This window comes from Xiphophorus hellerii, chromosome 18, assembly GCF_003331165.1.
Source record: "Xiphophorus hellerii strain 12219 chromosome 18, Xiphophorus_hellerii-4.1, whole genome shotgun sequence".
NCBI lineage: Eukaryota > Metazoa > Chordata > Actinopteri > Cyprinodontiformes > Poeciliidae > Xiphophorus > Xiphophorus hellerii.
In genome coordinates, this window is record NC_045689.1 from 21,473,653 (window position 1) to 21,491,167 (window position 17,515).

At 40.9% G+C, this 17,515-nt stretch overlaps 1 protein-coding gene across 3 annotated transcripts in view; it reads right to left on the reverse strand.

The window, feature by feature from the left end:
* septin4b (septin 4b) overlaps nucleotides 1-17,515 on the reverse strand; it is a 41,468-nt gene continuing 23,953 nt past the window's right edge. For 2 of the 3 annotated variants that reach the window (XM_032545978.1, XM_032545980.1), the window contains 10 exons: nucleotides 4,302-4,398; nucleotides 4,092-4,178; nucleotides 3,897-4,020; nucleotides 3,685-3,819; nucleotides 2,242-2,359; nucleotides 2,033-2,134; nucleotides 1,846-1,942; nucleotides 1,602-1,764; nucleotides 1,419-1,518; nucleotides 1-100 (listed from right to left, as the gene is read on the reverse strand). In XM_032545978.1, coding sequence (XP_032401869.1) covers nucleotides 32-100; nucleotides 1,419-1,518; nucleotides 1,602-1,764; nucleotides 1,846-1,942; nucleotides 2,033-2,134; nucleotides 2,242-2,359; nucleotides 3,685-3,819; nucleotides 3,897-4,020; nucleotides 4,092-4,178; nucleotides 4,302-4,398 — 1,092 coding nt within the window. In that variant the 3' untranslated portion in view covers nucleotides 1-31. Of the gene's footprint in view, nucleotides 101-1,418; nucleotides 1,519-1,601; nucleotides 1,765-1,845; nucleotides 1,943-2,032; nucleotides 2,135-2,241; nucleotides 2,360-3,684; nucleotides 3,820-3,896; nucleotides 4,021-4,091; nucleotides 4,179-4,301; nucleotides 4,399-12,969; nucleotides 13,091-17,515 lie in introns of those variants that run through there. The other variant, XM_032545979.1, reaches the window with a different exon arrangement.

The window sequence follows — 17,515 nt, forward strand, 5'->3', positions numbered from 1 at the left end:
TGTTTTTTTTTTAAACATGCCGAGTCTTTCGTTAACATCCGTCCTTCTGGGTGATCAAGTGATCCTGGTACCGCTGCAGCATCTCCTGCATCCGCCGCAGCTGTGAGGAGAGAGGAGGAGGAGGAGGAGCATGTCAGCTTCATCTGCATGACTGAACACACAAGTAATCGATAACACCGGGAAGATCACGTGATCGGCGGGGATCACGTGATCTGGGACGGGATGAGAGGAGGCGGCGGCGCCTCCGCCTGGTTTCCCAACAGGAGTGTTGATGTGACGATGATATTAATGTGAGCTGCAGCGAGTCTGCAGTTATGTTCTTATAAAACATGCCTTTCATAAGGAAATAAAAAAGAAATGAGGAAAAAATGTGTCTTTATTTCCATGGATAAATAGATTTCTCAGGGTTAAACGGAGGAAGGAGAGGGATAACGAAACATTATTTACACATTATCTGCTGTAATATTCACCACCGCATGAAGGTCAAACATAAAATATTTGGTTTTCAGGAACTGAAATGTTAGGAACATTGTATTGAAGACATCCTTAATAACAGATACATTTATTAAGAAATATTGTTTGCTATTGTATTGTAACTGGTGCTTTACTTGACTCTTAAAAGTGAATTTATCAGTTTTACTCAATAAATAATCCAGACTTGACTAATAATAAACTGAGATTGATCTCGTTTGCCGTGAGGTTTGTACCCTCAACATCAGGATTTATTATTATTCATTTGACCTTTTCTTTTTAATGCTAGAATAAAAATAAAAACAAACAAACAAACAGACTCAGGCAGTGATACTAGAAGCTCGACGACGGCAACAAAAACTGTTCAATTTCCCCGCAACCTGCGAGGAAACATCTAATCAAATACTAGTGGAGGTGTAAGTAAAAATTTGAGCTTGTGTGTGTGTAATTTCAAATTGTTTCTTATTCTTCATTTCATTATAAATCCACCATGTAAAAGTAATGATTTAAATAAAAACCCCAGATTAATTCCATAGTGATGAGTGTATGTAAACTTGTGGCCAGAACCATCCTGAAACATAAATCCATCCAAAAATCAACATATATATGGTATTCATGGTGTAACATGTATTGTTTTCCTGAACATTTTATTCTGATGATTAAATAGTTCTGAGCTTTTTAGTTCCTCTGTCTGTAACTCAACGGTCATTTTGTGACTTTTTTCCTCCTGAAAGTGGAAATATCTGCATAAAAATCTCCCTCAGTCTCGGCTCAGAAGATAAAGACGTTATGTGAGCTAATGGTCATCAGAGGGCTTGGTCAGCTTTCAGATCTGAGCTTGTTCCTCTGCTGGCCTGGAGGTCTGGGGACTCATGGTGCTCAGAGCCATGCTGAGACTCATGCTCTGGGTCGGGATGCGACTCCGGCTCGCGGCCGGCGGTCCGTACCTCCTCGTCTTTCTCTCGGATGAGCTTTTCCTTCTCGCTCTCCGACGCTCCGGGGCCGGTGGGGATGGGGAAGTCTGTGCCGCTCTCCCTGGTCAGCTTACTGCAGAGAGAGAGAGAGACGTGTGTTGGCTTTTATTCGCCACGCCCTGCAGCGTCGTCGCCGACGGCGCTCAGTGAACGTACTTGCGGTTGCGTTCCTTGACCACCATGCGGGTCATGCTCTGGATGCACTGAGCTCTGTAGTTCTCGTAGTGAGTCTCCCGGGTCACGTCCTTCAGGTCCTGCATGTGTGTGCGGACCAGCATGTTCCTCAGCTTGATGAAGTCACAGTGGGCGGCGTTTTCCACTGAAACAGAGGAACCATCGAGCTCAACTTCTCTATAAGTCACATGTTTGTCACTAGAAATCACTTTAGTTTGTGAATTACCTTCTACGATGCCCCAGGGGTAGAGGCGGCCCCTCACCCTCTTCCCTTTGGCCTCCACCACCGTGTTGCTGCCAATTACTGCAAAAGGGATGCTCTCCTTAAAAAAAATAAAATGAAAAATACTCACAGTTAGAGTGCAGATTGTTTATAACTCGGCAGGTTTTTTGCTCCCAGGTTTGGCTCTCACCTTCAGCTCAAGGTCTTGTTGCTTAAACTCTTCATCTTCATCGGAGTCGCAGTCCGGGAACTGATAGATCTTGATGCCATACTGCTCGATCTCCTCTCTGATCTACGGGGACAACATGTAAGGATTTAGGCATCGCTATAGATAAAAACACCAGGATGACTTCTCGTAATTTCACCATCGGTATTCAGATCTACTGATGATGGTCTTGCCTTGATTTTCTTTTTCTTGACCTCGCTCGGGGTGAGCGTATCGGCTTTGGCCAGAATGGGTACAATGTTGACCTTCTCATGCAGAGCCTTCATGAATTCGACATCCAGGGGCCGAAGGCTGGAAGGAGCAGAAAACACACCAAATCGTACGTTTTATGAAACAACTTCAGGATGATTTTCTGCTACAGACAATGCCTGTAACGTCCATCTATTCTGGTGGAAATGCAGTTCCCTCTAAAAGTGCACCGAAGTATATACATTTATGTTTTATAAGTCTGATAAACCCATTGTTTAGTATGAACAGACATTAACTGCATTAAGCAGGCAGGTGGAGTGGCATCTGATAAGTAATTGTTGTCACTGACCAGCAGAGGGAGCCCTTTCTCCACACCTTTAACTCTGTAAAGCCCCAAAGGATTGTTTTATTGGAGGTCTGATCAATGAGAAGCACAGCGAAGTGGAACAGTGAGAGCCAACAAATGTGATTCAAAGCACCGAATCAGCAGAAGCAGCTCGTCGATGTGGAAGCACCACACAGGATCTGACGTCTCCTGAAGGCGTCTGAGAGGCTGCATCATCTGGTTCAGTGTCACTATTCCCCTCTGAAGAAATGACCTGCTTCTGGTCAAAAACAACCAGTCAGAGGGGGCGCTGTGGTGGCGCAGGGGTTAAGCACAACCCACATAAGGAAGCCTTGGGCCTCGACGAGGCCATCGCAGGTTCGAGCCCCAACCTGCTGCATGTCTCTCGCTCTCATTACCCTACTTTACTGCAATATCACTTTCAAATAAAGGTCACTAGAGCCAAAAAAACCTGTTTCGAAAAAAACCCAACCCATTCAGAGCCAGGAGGAAGGTCTTAGAGCTGTCAATGACCCTCGTGTACGCGCTGCTCAATGTGTCATTACAGGAAAACTGTTTATCCAGCGTCATCGGTGGCCATGGTAACTACCCTGAGCAAGGCTCCTTTGTGGTTAACTGTAGCATAGAGAGTGAGGTGGAGGGTGATTGACAGCGCCAAGGCCCTCCTCCTGGCTCTGATTGGTTGTTTTTGACTGAATGGTAGTTAGCATTGGAAGCACTGGGAGAAAGAGGAAGAGCTTGATTTTTTTCACAGGTTATCGGTCTGGATGGACAAACGGATGCTGATGATCGAGGAACCAACGGGTCAACAGATGGGTGGAGAAAACCATCATGTCAGCTACCAATTAAAAGCCAGCATTAAGAGAATTTCAAAATGCTTATACTGAGTCCAACACTTCTCAGAACTATGGAGGAACCCTGAAGAACTCTAGATTTAATTTTTAATGTAAACAAGCCTGGTTTGGTTTCTGCCTGTCACATAAACATGTTGAACTGCATTAGGAGAATGTTAGTGTTCCCTAGGAAAAGAAAAAACAAACATTAAGCAGGCCAACTACAGGGACCAGCAGCGTCCTCATACCCATGGCCGAAGGGTGAAATGAAGTAAAGGCAGCAGTGAACACGGTTGTCCTGGATGTTCTTGCGGTTGAGGCCGCTCTCGTCCCTGAAGTACTGCTCGAACTGCTGGTCGATGTAGTCGGCCACCGACTTCCAGCTGCAACCCAAAGAGATGACCAGTGAGCGCACAAGAGGTTTTAATCCTTTTACTTACCAAACAGAGTCTAAATGTACCATTCAGTGTTGTTGACAGCGTCACCAAATCCAGGGGTGTCCACGATGGTGAGCTTCAGTTTCACACCTTTCTCTTCTATGTCCACAGTGTGTTTGGTGATTTCGACCGTCTGTGTGATTCTCTCTGAGGAAAGAGTTCAAATATCAGCCGTGACACAACAAATGCCGCAGAGGTCAAAGCTGCAGCTCACTCACCTTCAGCATTAAGCAGCTTCCTATCTTTGTACAAATCTGTGAGAAACAGGCTGTTGACCAGGGTGGACTTTCCCAGGCCAGACTCGCCTTCAAACAAAGAACAACAGAGACCAAATCAGCGAGGCTCGAAACGCTGTGATTAGCAGGCGCTTCACAGTCAAAGGTGGGCTTAGGCTCGAATGTCTAGAAGAGTGTAAATACGGGATTTACCAGCCACCATGAGGGTGAAGTCAAACCCTTTCTTCACAGATTTGCGGTGCACCTGGTTTGGCAATGTTGCAAAGCCCACATATTCCTTGTCTGGGTCCTAAAAGTAAACACAGACGGAAAACTCAATCAGGATTGTGTAAAAACCTCAAAACTGAGAGAAAAAAAATGAAAAAACGGCAAAAGCAGTTTATTATTAGTCTAGAGGCATGATTGTTTAAGATCAAAAAGTCCAACAGCTGTGACAGTATGATGAGCTAAAGAAAAAAAGCAATCTTCTGCTATATTCTTCTTAATAATTCAGAAAAAAAAAGTTGTTTGGAGGAGAGAGGCTGAAAGGATAAAAAGCTGTTTAAGAAACACATGGCAGGTTGTTGATTTTGAATCATGACTTCTGGGGTTCCTCAGGGCTGAGTGTTGGGACACAACTCATTAATGTCGTACATGAACACAGCATCAGATATACTGAAATGTATTTTATTTGTCCAACTATTATATTCTTTGTACATGCCAACAGCACCAGATGATTTTTATAAACACCATATGTAAACTAATTCAGTTAAATTTAGATTAGAACAGAGGGTTTATTTCCTTTTGATTTGTTAATTTATACATTATTAAATATGAATTATATTGAGGTTTCTATCTAGCAATAAGCTTCAATAGAAAACACATCCTTAAAATGCGATTTCTGCTCCCAGTTAGTCAACAACACCACTAAACGTGTGACTTCAGGGTACAACAGCCAGCTTGTTCTTCAGATACAGCGGCACACTGATTTTAAAACAACTGTCTGCATCAACACGTCAAAGCCTGCAGCCTTTACAGCACAGCTAGCCGTACGGGTTTAGTTATCCTCCGTCGTTTACTCAGTCTGCTCGTAGGTACCTCATTAGTGCTGTATGGATCAAACAGAGCCCAGGGGCTCCTCGGCCTGTTGGGGCTGATGGGAGACGGCAAGTCAAACTCCACACTTCTGCTCTGCGACAAGCTGGTATCTGAACCTGAATCTGACTGGGCTCGACCCGCCGCGGGGGGCTGCAAACGAGACGGGGTGACAGGCCGGTCTTGGCCGTCTGCATCGTGAGCTTCGTGGTTTTGGCCGTTCCCTCTGTGATGCGGAGGGTCGTGCATTATGTTCTCCACTTCGGAGTCGTCCGAATGGCTCACATGCTGGAGACACACCGAGGCCGGAGTGGATGGGTGAGGAGGAGAGAAACAAATGAGGGAAAAAAAGAGGTACCGGGAGGAAATGGTGCCAAAAGTAGAGGGAAAGGTGCAGAGATCCAAGAAGGCACATGGTTTTAGAGATGGAGTAATTTTTATGTTTATGTTGTTTCACAAAGACGGCAAAAACAAAGAGATTCTGAAGAGAAATTAAAACCAACATTTAATGCCAAACTGGTTATTTAAGAAGATATTTCTGGTTGTCTAGGTTTTGGCAAGAAAAGCCTTCACTGGTACCAACATGAAAATTAACCTTCAACTACAAGAGCAACAAGCCAAATGTTGGGACACGTTTATCTGCTCTTTTATCACTAGACTGAAAGTTTGGCTGAAAATCAGCAGCACTAATTTCTCTCGGTGGATCATAACTCCTTGCACATTACCTTAATTTAATTTCCAACTATCAGTTACAAAACTAAACTGAGTAAAATATTACTGTTCATTTGAAGGTTATATGGACTCCTCAAGTCTATCCTTGTCCGTACTAATCTCTGATTGTAATAACTGCCAATGAGTTTTTAACGTCACTGTGGAGGAAAACATGTTTTTTTTTTTTCTATGCAAATCTGTCTTAGATAAATATGAATGGCCTGGTGAAGGTCATACCATACACTATAAATCTGATTTAAGCGCAGACTTTGACTAGGCTACTCTAAAGCGTGACCCTCAGAAAGCTTCCCTGCTGTACCTGTGCAGCATTGTGGTGCCTGATCTGATTGGGCGATGACGGGCAGGAGTCCTGCTCGTCTGACGAAGAGGAGGGCTCGTGGTCACTGTCCTCCATCGCAATGGGAGCTACACTGCACTCTGCAATCTCCAGTCACAACAGAGGGAACAGGTGGAGAAGATATCCAGGATGGATATTGGAAAGGAGGGTCCAAAGAGGGAAAATTAGGCGCACACGGTTCAAGAGATATGAGCAGTGAGGTGGAAGGATCGAGGAAGATGGAAGAAGACAGTAATGAAATAACAGGTTATAGAAATGAAAAACAACTGGAACTGTTAGGGTTAACCCTAACCCTATAACAGACAGATGGTACGGCTGCAGCTTACATGGATCCACTGTTTGCTTTACTGAATCAATGTAGGCATTTTGAGGTCGGCTGTGTATGTTTTTTAAAATTTCTGCACAGCGAACCATTCAGTCTTTAAACACCGATTTCCACCCATTCGGGCAACGTTGGTGACAGAAATAATTGAGTCCCAGCTGCAGTTACATAACGCAAAAAGTCACTGAATGTTTTATGGAAAGTTAATCCACTCACATTTCCATCCAATGAATGTTTTAAATGAATACTGGCACACAAAAAAACTAGTCCACTGCCAAAGTTTTGGACATTTTAAACTGGGAATCCATCATGATTTTCTGGTAAAAGAGTTCAGAGATTCACATGTATGAAGATTTGTAGCTGGAGGGCAGTAGAAAAATCGACTTGCCTTCCTGAGCGATCACCAAATCACTAATCAATGAGCAATAGGGAGGGTCTGTGACCCACATGCACCACAGAGACAGTCAGTCACACAGCTTTAACCCGACAGCTTCCTGTTTTTAGCTTAAATATGACGCTGAGAAGCTGCAAACCCAACTAAGCAAAGAGTCTCCCAGCAACATCAGCTGGGTTGTCTAACAATCACAACTCTTCCCATTACTAAAGCCATTAAACGCATTAATCGGTCCCGTAGTGACAGCTGGATTATAAAGTCCCTTCCTTCGTCACCAGTGCATGCAGAGCATCTCCTCCTCCGTTGCAGCCGCTCACCTGTTGGACCTGCAATCTGAAAGCAAAAGCTCCTCTCTGCTGCACAGTTCGCTGCTCTTCATTCAGACTCCAGCCGGCAGTCAGAGCTTCAGCTCCAGCGCTTACAGAGAGGACACAACGTCCTTCAGCTCCACTGAGCCAATCGGGGCCCCGGGAACCGATCGGCAGCATTGATCAGCTCCATGTCATCATTCAGAGGCAGAACACAGAACAGAACCAGAGATGACAAAATAATGAAGATGATTTCTTTTGCTTCCTCCTGTTATCCTCAAGTCTGGATGACAATTCACAATCTGTTGCACTTATTCATCGTAAACATTTAACGTGATGAGAAACTCGTCTTTACGTTCTACCAAGAAGGATGTGGTTGGTTTAATTAAAAAACAAACAAAAAAAATTATAGGCATAAAGAGCCACACGACATCTTGCATAGGACGACTGAAGAGTTATGATAACTGACCTAAAACTTCAGATAGACAAAGAAAAAAAAAAAAACAGCTGACTAGAGGTGGGAACCAAGTGCATCAGTAGTTAGTTTGCTTTTCACTTTGAAACTTGTTACTGAGTGTAGAAGATTTAGTTGGTTGTTTTCAATAGTGAAATGTTTAAAAAAACGAAACCAGAGGAAGCACAAAGTAACTAGCAAGGAAAGAGTATTTTTTGTGGTGCAAATGCAATAATATTAAAATGACGATCCTGATCACAACTGACCGGCGTCTTCTTTCTTTTCAATTATTTCAATTCCCCACCACTAAAAATGAACCTATGCTGTGTTTGGTTTACTCCTCAGGACTGGAGTTAGAATCCTGTATAATTCTGTTTGAAATAGTTTGAGTTAATTGTGCTGGAGAAACAGGTAGATTTTCAATTACACCAAGAAAATGGAATTACATATTTATTTCTGCTATAAGTGGCTCTAGAGGAAATTGGAATTGGCTAAAATTGGTCAAGGATCAATTGAAAACAGATCAGAAACTCTGATTGGTGTAGGACCTTAAAAGAGTGTGTCTGTGCTTTTCCTTTCTGCTTTCTTTCAGTGGCATTCCTGAACATGACCCCAAACCCGATCGGGTTACTGAGACAGGCATTACGGTGAGCGGCTGGAGGATTTATTCTACTGCAACAACACCATTTGTACAGCAAGTACACTTCAAAGTTAAAGTTAGGCAACAGGGCACATTTTCCTCCCAAACTCAACCAACCAGGCCATGAGCCTACACTCACTCATGTCCTCAAAATATTTATAAATAAATAAATTACATACCGACTCAAAATCTCAACCACAAAACGACAGAACCAAAGGCATCAGGGAGAAAAATGAACATACTTAGCAGTGTGCAAAAAACAAAAAAAGTGTCCTCACGTCCTGCAGCATGACAGCGGAAATGCATATCAGTGCAAATAAAGGTTTTGACAGGAAATCAACACTTTTTTATTCTGTAGCTTTGCTCATGTGTGCCTTGTAATCTATATTATAAAAATGTGAGGCAATAAAATGAACAGAAACCTAGAAGAACACGGAGTGAACTAATTCCTCACATCCAGAGAATGTCCCTTAAGGAAACGTCTCATCTGAGCTCTGAACCAATTAGTGTTTCTATAAGTGGCTGAGTGTTGATTCATCTGAGGCTTTCTTCAACAGAAAGCTGAATAAACTCCAGTCCAGGTGACACCACTGTTGCACTGGGTTCAGCTTTAACATGAAATCAGGTCCAGAAGCAAAACACAAGACTTCTAGTTCCTTTGAAACGCCACAGCTGCAGAACCGGCTTATGACAAATCACCTTTTTTTTTTTAATACTGTCAGTCAGTTTAAGTCCATTTGGCCTTAAAGACTTCCTAACATTACTTTAAAAATACTTTAAACACTTCCTCACATTACTCAGAAATGCTTTAAAGACTTCCCCACATTATTTAAAAACATGTCTCCATTTTTTCCCCCTCCCAGCCATAAATAAAAAAATAAAAAGAGAAAATGAAACAATGGTATGTGGACGAAAACATTGGGCCTTGGCAGTGACATATCTTACTTCAGCAGCGGCTTCTTTGGCATTTCCTGTAATGCTGATAAAAATGCACTTAAGATGTTTTCGAGCTTCAACACAGACGTTTGTACAGCGTCTTGCAAAACCGTTCAACACCCTTCAAACTGTTTCTCTTTCTGTCACATTGCAACCACAAATCTCAGTTATTTACTGGGATTTTAAGTAATCGATTCACACAGACTTCATAGATGTTGGGAAGTAGAGAGGAAATTGCATTTGTTTTAAAATCTGAAAAGTGTGGTGTGCATTTGTTTTTAGCCTTTTTCACTCTTATACCTTTAAATCAAATTCTCAGCAACCGGTTGCCTTTGAAGATTATCCATTTAGTAAACAGATTTCACTCTGCCATCTTTGCACAAATGGTAAAAAAAAAACGTGACGCTATCATTGCTAAAAAAAAAAAATGGCTGATTTTACAAAATAATAATTCAGGTGAGCTGAAAACAAGTGCACACCCCACATTTCAGATTTTTATTTGTAAAAACCTTCAAAAAAACAAAACAAACAACTATGCATCGTTTTCTTTCCATTCACTAGTTATGCACCACTTTTTGTAGCTTCAATTGCATAAAATCCAAACAGTGATCATTTCAGTCTCAGCTTGTGAAGAAGAAAAAGTTCAAGGGTTATGAATATAATCAGAAGCAACTGAAAGGTCTTTCATAAACTCCAAATGCTCCATCTGGCCTGGATTGCCTTGTTTGTTATATGAAATAAGAGATGGCAAAGTAGCAATCTGAGCAATCCTTCTGTTGTATAAACAGTTTGTGAAAATAAAGGTAATCATTTTAATCAAATTTAATAAGCTGTTGCAGAGGTAAGTGATAGGTTGCTGCTCAATTAATGAGATGATAATAGATTTTGTAGCCAACCCTTTAGAAAGACACCAATGTAAGAAGAATAAGCTGAAGTTTGTCAAACAGAAGCGCCTTGAAGGCAAAGCCCTGCAGCCCCAGAGAAACAATCGAAGGACATGAAACCCAGCAGAACATAAACAAGTTGCGCGGCTGAATACGCTGCTTTGTTAGTCTTGGAACGCGGTCTTGCGTTTGGCTGACACAGGACTGATTGATGATGATTTGTTACATTAAACACGGCTCTCTGGGGGAAAGCCTTCTTCAGCTGCTCCCTATGCGACATGGGAAACGCAATCAGAAGCTGCCAGAAGTCATAAAGAAACTGTATAGCATGTCGCTATTGATCTGCTGTGATGAAAGCATATTTCAGCCTGGGAGGAAATGCATTCAACAAAATCGTTCATAAACCCAGCTGCAGTAATTACCCAAATCATTTGTTTTGGCAGCATTTACAGCTGTTGGCACAAAAAATTACATGACTGTAAAGGAGTGCGGTGTGGGAGTGTGAACAAATTATAGATGAATGACATTTTGTACATATTAGGGCTGGATGACAGGAATTAAAAATAAAATCTCAGATTTTTTCATATCTGATCCGTTTTTGACCCTCTCTTTTTTTTTTTTTTTAAAAAAAAAAAAAGGAATTACAGCAAATATTCTTATTTCATTTTTTAAACAAATGTGGCATTTACTTCAAGCATCCCCTCTGTTGTTCAATGGAGTATTAGGACCCAGCTATGACAATATTTGCTTATAATATGAGAACAGAACCATAATATTAACAGAATAAAGACAAATTTCCACAAGAATGTCTTAAAATGACAAAACAAAAGTAATTTTAGTGAGAAAAAAGCTCAGATAGCCATCACAAATCCTGACATTTTCATCTAAGTCTGTGTTGTTCTTTCAAAATACAGGGTGGGCCATAAGTTTCCATACATAGGAGAATGTAAAATGTATATTTCTTTTATATTTCAGATACCCAAAAAGATGCGTTTGACAAAAGAGTAAAGAATCTAAATTATACTGATGGCTGGATCAGGAAGCAGTCGCATGGTTGCACGAAACTTTAACAGAAAACATGGAACGAGCATCACACACGACACTGTTGCAAAACTTATTTGCAAGTTTCAGAAAACCGGCAAATGTTGCAGATCAACCACAAAGTGGCCCAAGACATGCAGCGATTACACAGAGTCCCACAAAAATAAGAACGGTTGTCTGATATAAAATGTTTTTTTTTCTATGTACAGAAACTTATGTCCCACCCTGTAGACACATTCAAAATACACATGAAAATAACCTGATTCTGATGTGTTAAATAATTTTGTATTTCCTTATCTGTTAAATGTGTAAAGCTCACAAGATGCTCAACAGAAGAAAAACAGATTTTCCAAAAATTTATATGAATTAATTGATGAAATTGATTGATTGCCCAGCCCTAATGAATAATTTTTTTTAACTGTCCCTTTTAACACGATTCCATAACAAAAACAGAAGCCTGTGTGTTTTCCTCCAGCCTGTGAATAGCAGTGAGGCTCCCCTTGTGATGAGGCCAGCAGCAGGTGGTGAAGTGAGCCATGTGCGCTCTGTGTGAATGCTGTGGTTGTTTGGATAGTAAGAGCAGCGCTCTGTGTGAAGCTGGCTCGGCACACAGAGCGGGAGACGGAGAGGACAAAAATAAACCCTCTTCAAAACACTATCCCACAGCTCTGCATCTCGGGCGAATGATGACTACCAAAACCGTAGATAACGCAATAAACTTTTCCCTAGATAGCAGATCTATTTTCATAATAAATAACAAAAAGGGTAGAATGATATCTACAGAGTAATGAGAATAAGCTAACGTCTGCTACATGCATTCATTTAATACAAACATACATTTACAGGCAGTTATTTCAAAGAGCAAGCGAGGTGGGTCAGCTAATTATTCAGACTGATACAACACAGTTCGACATGATTGGTCGCTGGTCACTGGGCTTCTTCAACAATTTGTGCTTTTGCAGTTTTGGTTGTTCTCTACCGGACTTTTTCAGGTAAAAAAAAAAAAGATCCATCTGCCAATGAACATCAAATTTCACCAGCTTTGGTGAATTTTTGTTGAATTTACAAAGGATGAAAAAGACCCACAACCAGCTGTAGATGATAACAGGAAGGCTAAATGTGTTGCAGCAATGTTTTAACCTTTGTGGCTTTAAATTTATGTTTGTTGCCATGTTTGAAAATATTGGCAGTAGGGACTTAAAAATTCGGCCTTGATATTTTGTGATATTATAAGGTCAAATAGTGGTAGTGCCATTAGCAACCACAGTTCCCCTTTTGGTGGGTTTGCAAGCTTTATCAATTAGAATTAAATCTAATTAATACAATAATTATTACAGGATTTCTTTGACATGACAAACAATCCAATAATTGTCCATTCCTAGTTTGAAGCCTTTTGAAAATCTGTATTTTCTAGTATACAGTCAGTGAGACTGCTAATTGCTCATTTATGGAAGATGCTAAAAGCTGCTTAAATTGTGAACTCTGATTATTTTGTCTATACCTCTGATTTTGCCCTAACAAACACTTTGAGAAGTCTCCACCTGGTAGCAATAATACTTATTGATTCTGTACACCGGGAAGGCTGGAATGTGGTTTATTATTTCTGTAACAGGGAAATCAGATCTATTAAAATTTGCATCAGCAGATCAAAGCTTTACAAAAGCATCAGCCACAAACCTCTGATCAGCCCATGTCTAAAAAACACTTTGATAAGTAAGGAAAAAGCTGCAGCACATACCTCTGTATCACTACTAGCCTCTGAAATCATTGCCTGAATATCCGTTGAGTTTCACCTCTCAGAGCCTCAGACGACGACTCGGAGAGAGCAGCTCCTTCAGTCTTTATGAACTCACAGAAGAACATCCACTTCTCTCGCCTCAGTCAGTCAGTGGCAACTGATACTTTACACCCCTCCCATCTGGCTCAGTCTGGGGACATTTCTCCCCAGACAGGTACAGATTCAGTCCCTCTGCATGTCAAGAATCTCCAGAGCGCCACCCTGCTGACCCATTCTGTTGTCATTTGCAGGTCATGAGTGAGAGGCCATCAGTCGTCCTATTCCACAACCCATACCTCTATATACAAGGCATAAAATTCATAATTTATGACTGAAATAGTGACAGAGCACTCTTAACAATTGAGCTAAAATGAGAAAATAGTTAAAGAAACAAGTTGATTTGTAAAAATGAGTGTGAGCAGAAGTTTTTAAGGAGGCAGACCCGTTTAACTCTGAGCGATGGCGGTGCCAGGGCCAGAACAGCACAACATGTGTGCCTTCGTGTGAGTCCAAGGAGGAAAAGTTGCTGCATTCATGCTACAACTAATCATATTATTTAATGCACACTTAAGTGGGCCAGAGCACAAAAATGCTCTGTTAATCTGGGCACATATCTGAGCTTTGAAAGTCTTGTAACACTCATTCTTTAAGAATTAGGATTTGGGGATTAAATTACTGCATTGATCTTGTGAGTCAAATTTTCTGTAAAAAGCCTAATGCCAGTGCGGTATTATCTGCAGGAGTGTGTTTCCTGATTCAACAAATCATAATTGTCCCTGAGATGAAGCACATACTTGGAAACAAAGATGTAATTGAAAAAACCCAGCTTAAGTCTGGGCTAAGATTAAATCTCGCCGATCTACTGCAGAGGACAAACAAGGGCTGAGTTCAGCTGGGAATTCATTTTCTGCCTGTGGGAGGAGAACTAAGCGCTACGCGATCCCAATCTTAATCACGCTCAATTCGAGACTGCCAACTTATACTACTGTAATAGGTACCATGAGAAGTAGCGGACCGTAAGCAGCACGAATAGCATAGAGTCAACAAAATGCTTGTTTAACAAACCACACAGTACGCAAATCCCAGATTTAAATGTGTCAGAGTCGGTCAGGAGAAGAGGGTGGAGAAATAGCGTAGACCAAGAGACAGGAGACATAACTTCCTGTAAGGAAAGATGGTGTCTGGGGAGAGGGCTGCTGCTCTGCCTTAATCTTCTCTGGCTGGATCACATCATGACAGTGATTACTATGGACTGTCTAAAAGGGCTGACGGAGCCCAGTGGACGGATGGCTTAGGTTAGACGGGCTGCCTGCCTGCACTGACCTGAACTTTATACATGAAAACAAAGATAAGATATCAAAAAGCTCATCAATATGACTAATCTCATCAGAAATGTCCTGTTGCTGCAATTTATACTGCAACAAATGTTTAATATTGCAATATTTAGCTACATTTTCCCAGCATTTTTTCAGAGCTTCAGCATCTTGAGTCCATAAAATTTACAAAAAAAGTCTATCCAACAGAATGGTTGCAGAATATGCTACATGAAATGTAACATAATATTGCATCTTTGCAATTGCAGCAGTTCAGACACTGAACTGCAGTTGAAGGCAGTTTAACATGATGTGCAACATAATCTCAATTTAGCCCAGAAAGACTAGACTGAGGTTTTTATCAAATCTAAATCTAAAAGTAAAAAATAAAAAACAGAGGAAGAAGATACCTGAGAAGTTACATGAGTACTACTCATCCTGCGTTCAGAGAAACTGATACGTTTGCAGAACCAGCAGCACGACAGTAGAGGATGGAGAGTGCCACCTGCTGCTTACGACTGTAAAAGACTTTACTGTCATACATCACACACACATTCAATAAACTAGAATATTACTGAAGAGCCTGTTAATATCAGGAACTTTATCACCAAGTTACTTACACACAGATGCATGTTTGAAAGAATATTTCTGTGAATTATGATGATGTTCAACTTGTGGATGATATTTAAAATTAGAATATTACATCAAACCAATAAGAAAAGAAATGTAGGCAAAATGAAAATATGTTACATATCTACTCAAAAGTTGCTTTTAATCTGACAAACAGGCCTCATATGAATGCATATTCTAATTAATTCAATAAGTCTGCACATTTCTTTTTCATGCACGAATGGTCCAGTTAATGCTGCTCAAGTAGGACAGGAAACAGCCTCCTAGCAGAGGTTTAGCCCTCAGTGTACGCTGACACTCTTTGAAGCAGATATCGCCATCCTCTTCAGGAACATAAATATTGTCCCACGATGGCAAGGAACCAGGAGCTGCAGGGTTTGCTGAACTTACACTTCCTACACTTCCTCTTCCATTCAATTAAGGATCTTTATCTGACGCCAAGAGATTCCTGTTGGAAAGGAGCTCAAGTAGTTTCTCACTTTGTTTTTTTTACCCCCTATAAGGTGGCTCGCTGCAACAAAGGTTCAGCTCTGGCAAGGAGGGGTTTCCACTGGAAGAAAGGGAAAGGCTTTCCCTCATCACAAGCGAGGAAGACCATTGTTCGAATTATTTCAGCCGCAGAGCAACCTGCAATCTGTTCTCATGGCTCAAATATTTCACCATGGGTTAAGGGCCTTTGTAAATGTATTCACACCCCTTGGTGGATTTACTGTGATATTATGTGCTAGACCAACACCAAATAAAGCTAAAGGAAAGGATACAGTTTTGAGATTCTCTGATTTGATGCTTTACGAAAACTCATTTTGCTGCAATTACACCAGCAGGTCTTCTGGACGTGTTAACCAGCTTTGCAGAGATATTCAGACTTTTTTCTTTAGTCAGATACAGAGCACCTGCAGGCATTTTTTAAATCTAGATAGAGTTTTAATTGGATCTAGTTCTGGATTTGACTAGGCCATTCTATCACCTCACTGTCCTGCTCCTTGGTGAACTTCCTCCAGTCTCAAGGCTCTCTCTTTCATCCTCCCTACTCCTGCTAAAGCATCACCACTGCCTGATGCTGCCACCACCGTGTTTCACAGTGAGGATGTTCAGGGGAGATGGCTGTAATTTTCTACAACACGCATTATTTTATATGTAGGGAAATAAAAGTGCAAGTGTGTGATTTGATCAGAGTACCATCTTCCACTTGTTTGCTGTGTCTTATGGCAAATGATTTATGGTTTTCTTTCAACCCTGACTTCAGGAAGTGGCAGCTTTATCCTCCATAACTAATAGCGTTGTTGACAGATTCTTCCACCTGAGCTGTGGAGCTCCTCCAGAGTTCTCCATGTCCAGACAGTCAAGTCTTGATACGTCTGCAGTTGTGTCATACTCTGTCTTCAAAACTGGAATTTTGTTTTTATAACCAAACGGTCTTAAACCTTTCTAACTTTCTCCCCGACTTTCTGTCTTCCTTGGTCTTCATGACGCCGTTTGTTCTCTAATAAACGTCCAAGACCTTCACAGAACAACTGGATTTACATTGAAAATAAAGCATAATTTTCCTTGAACGTCATAAATATTCACTACTTTTTGTTGCTTTGTTTTATAAATGCCATTAAAATACAATAACGTTTGTGGCTGTAATGTGAATAAGTTCAATGGCTAAAAATTAGGCTTGCGCAATATTAGAAAAACATACATGTGATCATATTTGTGAATGCTGAGACAACAATAAAACTTGCAATAAATGAAGAAAAATGGCATAGTGTCTTTCTTCTTTAGTTTCTTACCAAACATGGACTCCTGATAATTTATCCAGCTACATGAAAAAGTCACATTTTCATCCAAACAACAAAGTTTTACCAAAGTAGCTGCACTATGTAAGAAATAGACAACCTCAATATATGATACTTCAGTAATTAGCTAACCCTAATTGCACTCCAGGCATTTCTTCACCATATGCATATATTGTGATGTATCTGATATATAGTGCAGCCTTAGTTTAAATACTTATGTTCAGTTCAACTTGTTTATCTTTGGATTAACCAGTGTGTAAGAACACAAACCCAAAGGAACTCATGCCAGCCTGCAGAGAGTGTGATTTCCAGCTGGCTGAAAATACGTTTCAGGATCACTTGAGCAAGAATGTTTTTTTTCCCATTTGATTAATTCATGTTGAGACGACGGCGAGAATCTAGGAGGCAAAAGCAGACAATAAGGACCTCTGTTCCAAACTGTGTGTGTTCGTGTTTCCTTGTTTGATATATTTTAACATCTTGAGAAACCTGAGCTGCATCATTAGCAGTAGCATGAAGGGTATAGACTGTATGAATTGAGAAATGCCAGCTTTATATTTATAGAAGATCTACAGCTTGCACATCAACACACAACCAAATTACACTTCAAAAGCAGCAACAAAAAAAATCCTGGCTTCCCATGAACTGTAACTACCCTTTATTTTACTACCTTTGGCAGAGACCTGGAGATTTTAATGAGTCGCACTGTTTATTCTCAGTCATTATCTGGAATGGGAACCAGAAACAGACCCCCAGATATCTGAACCAACGGCTGCTGCATCA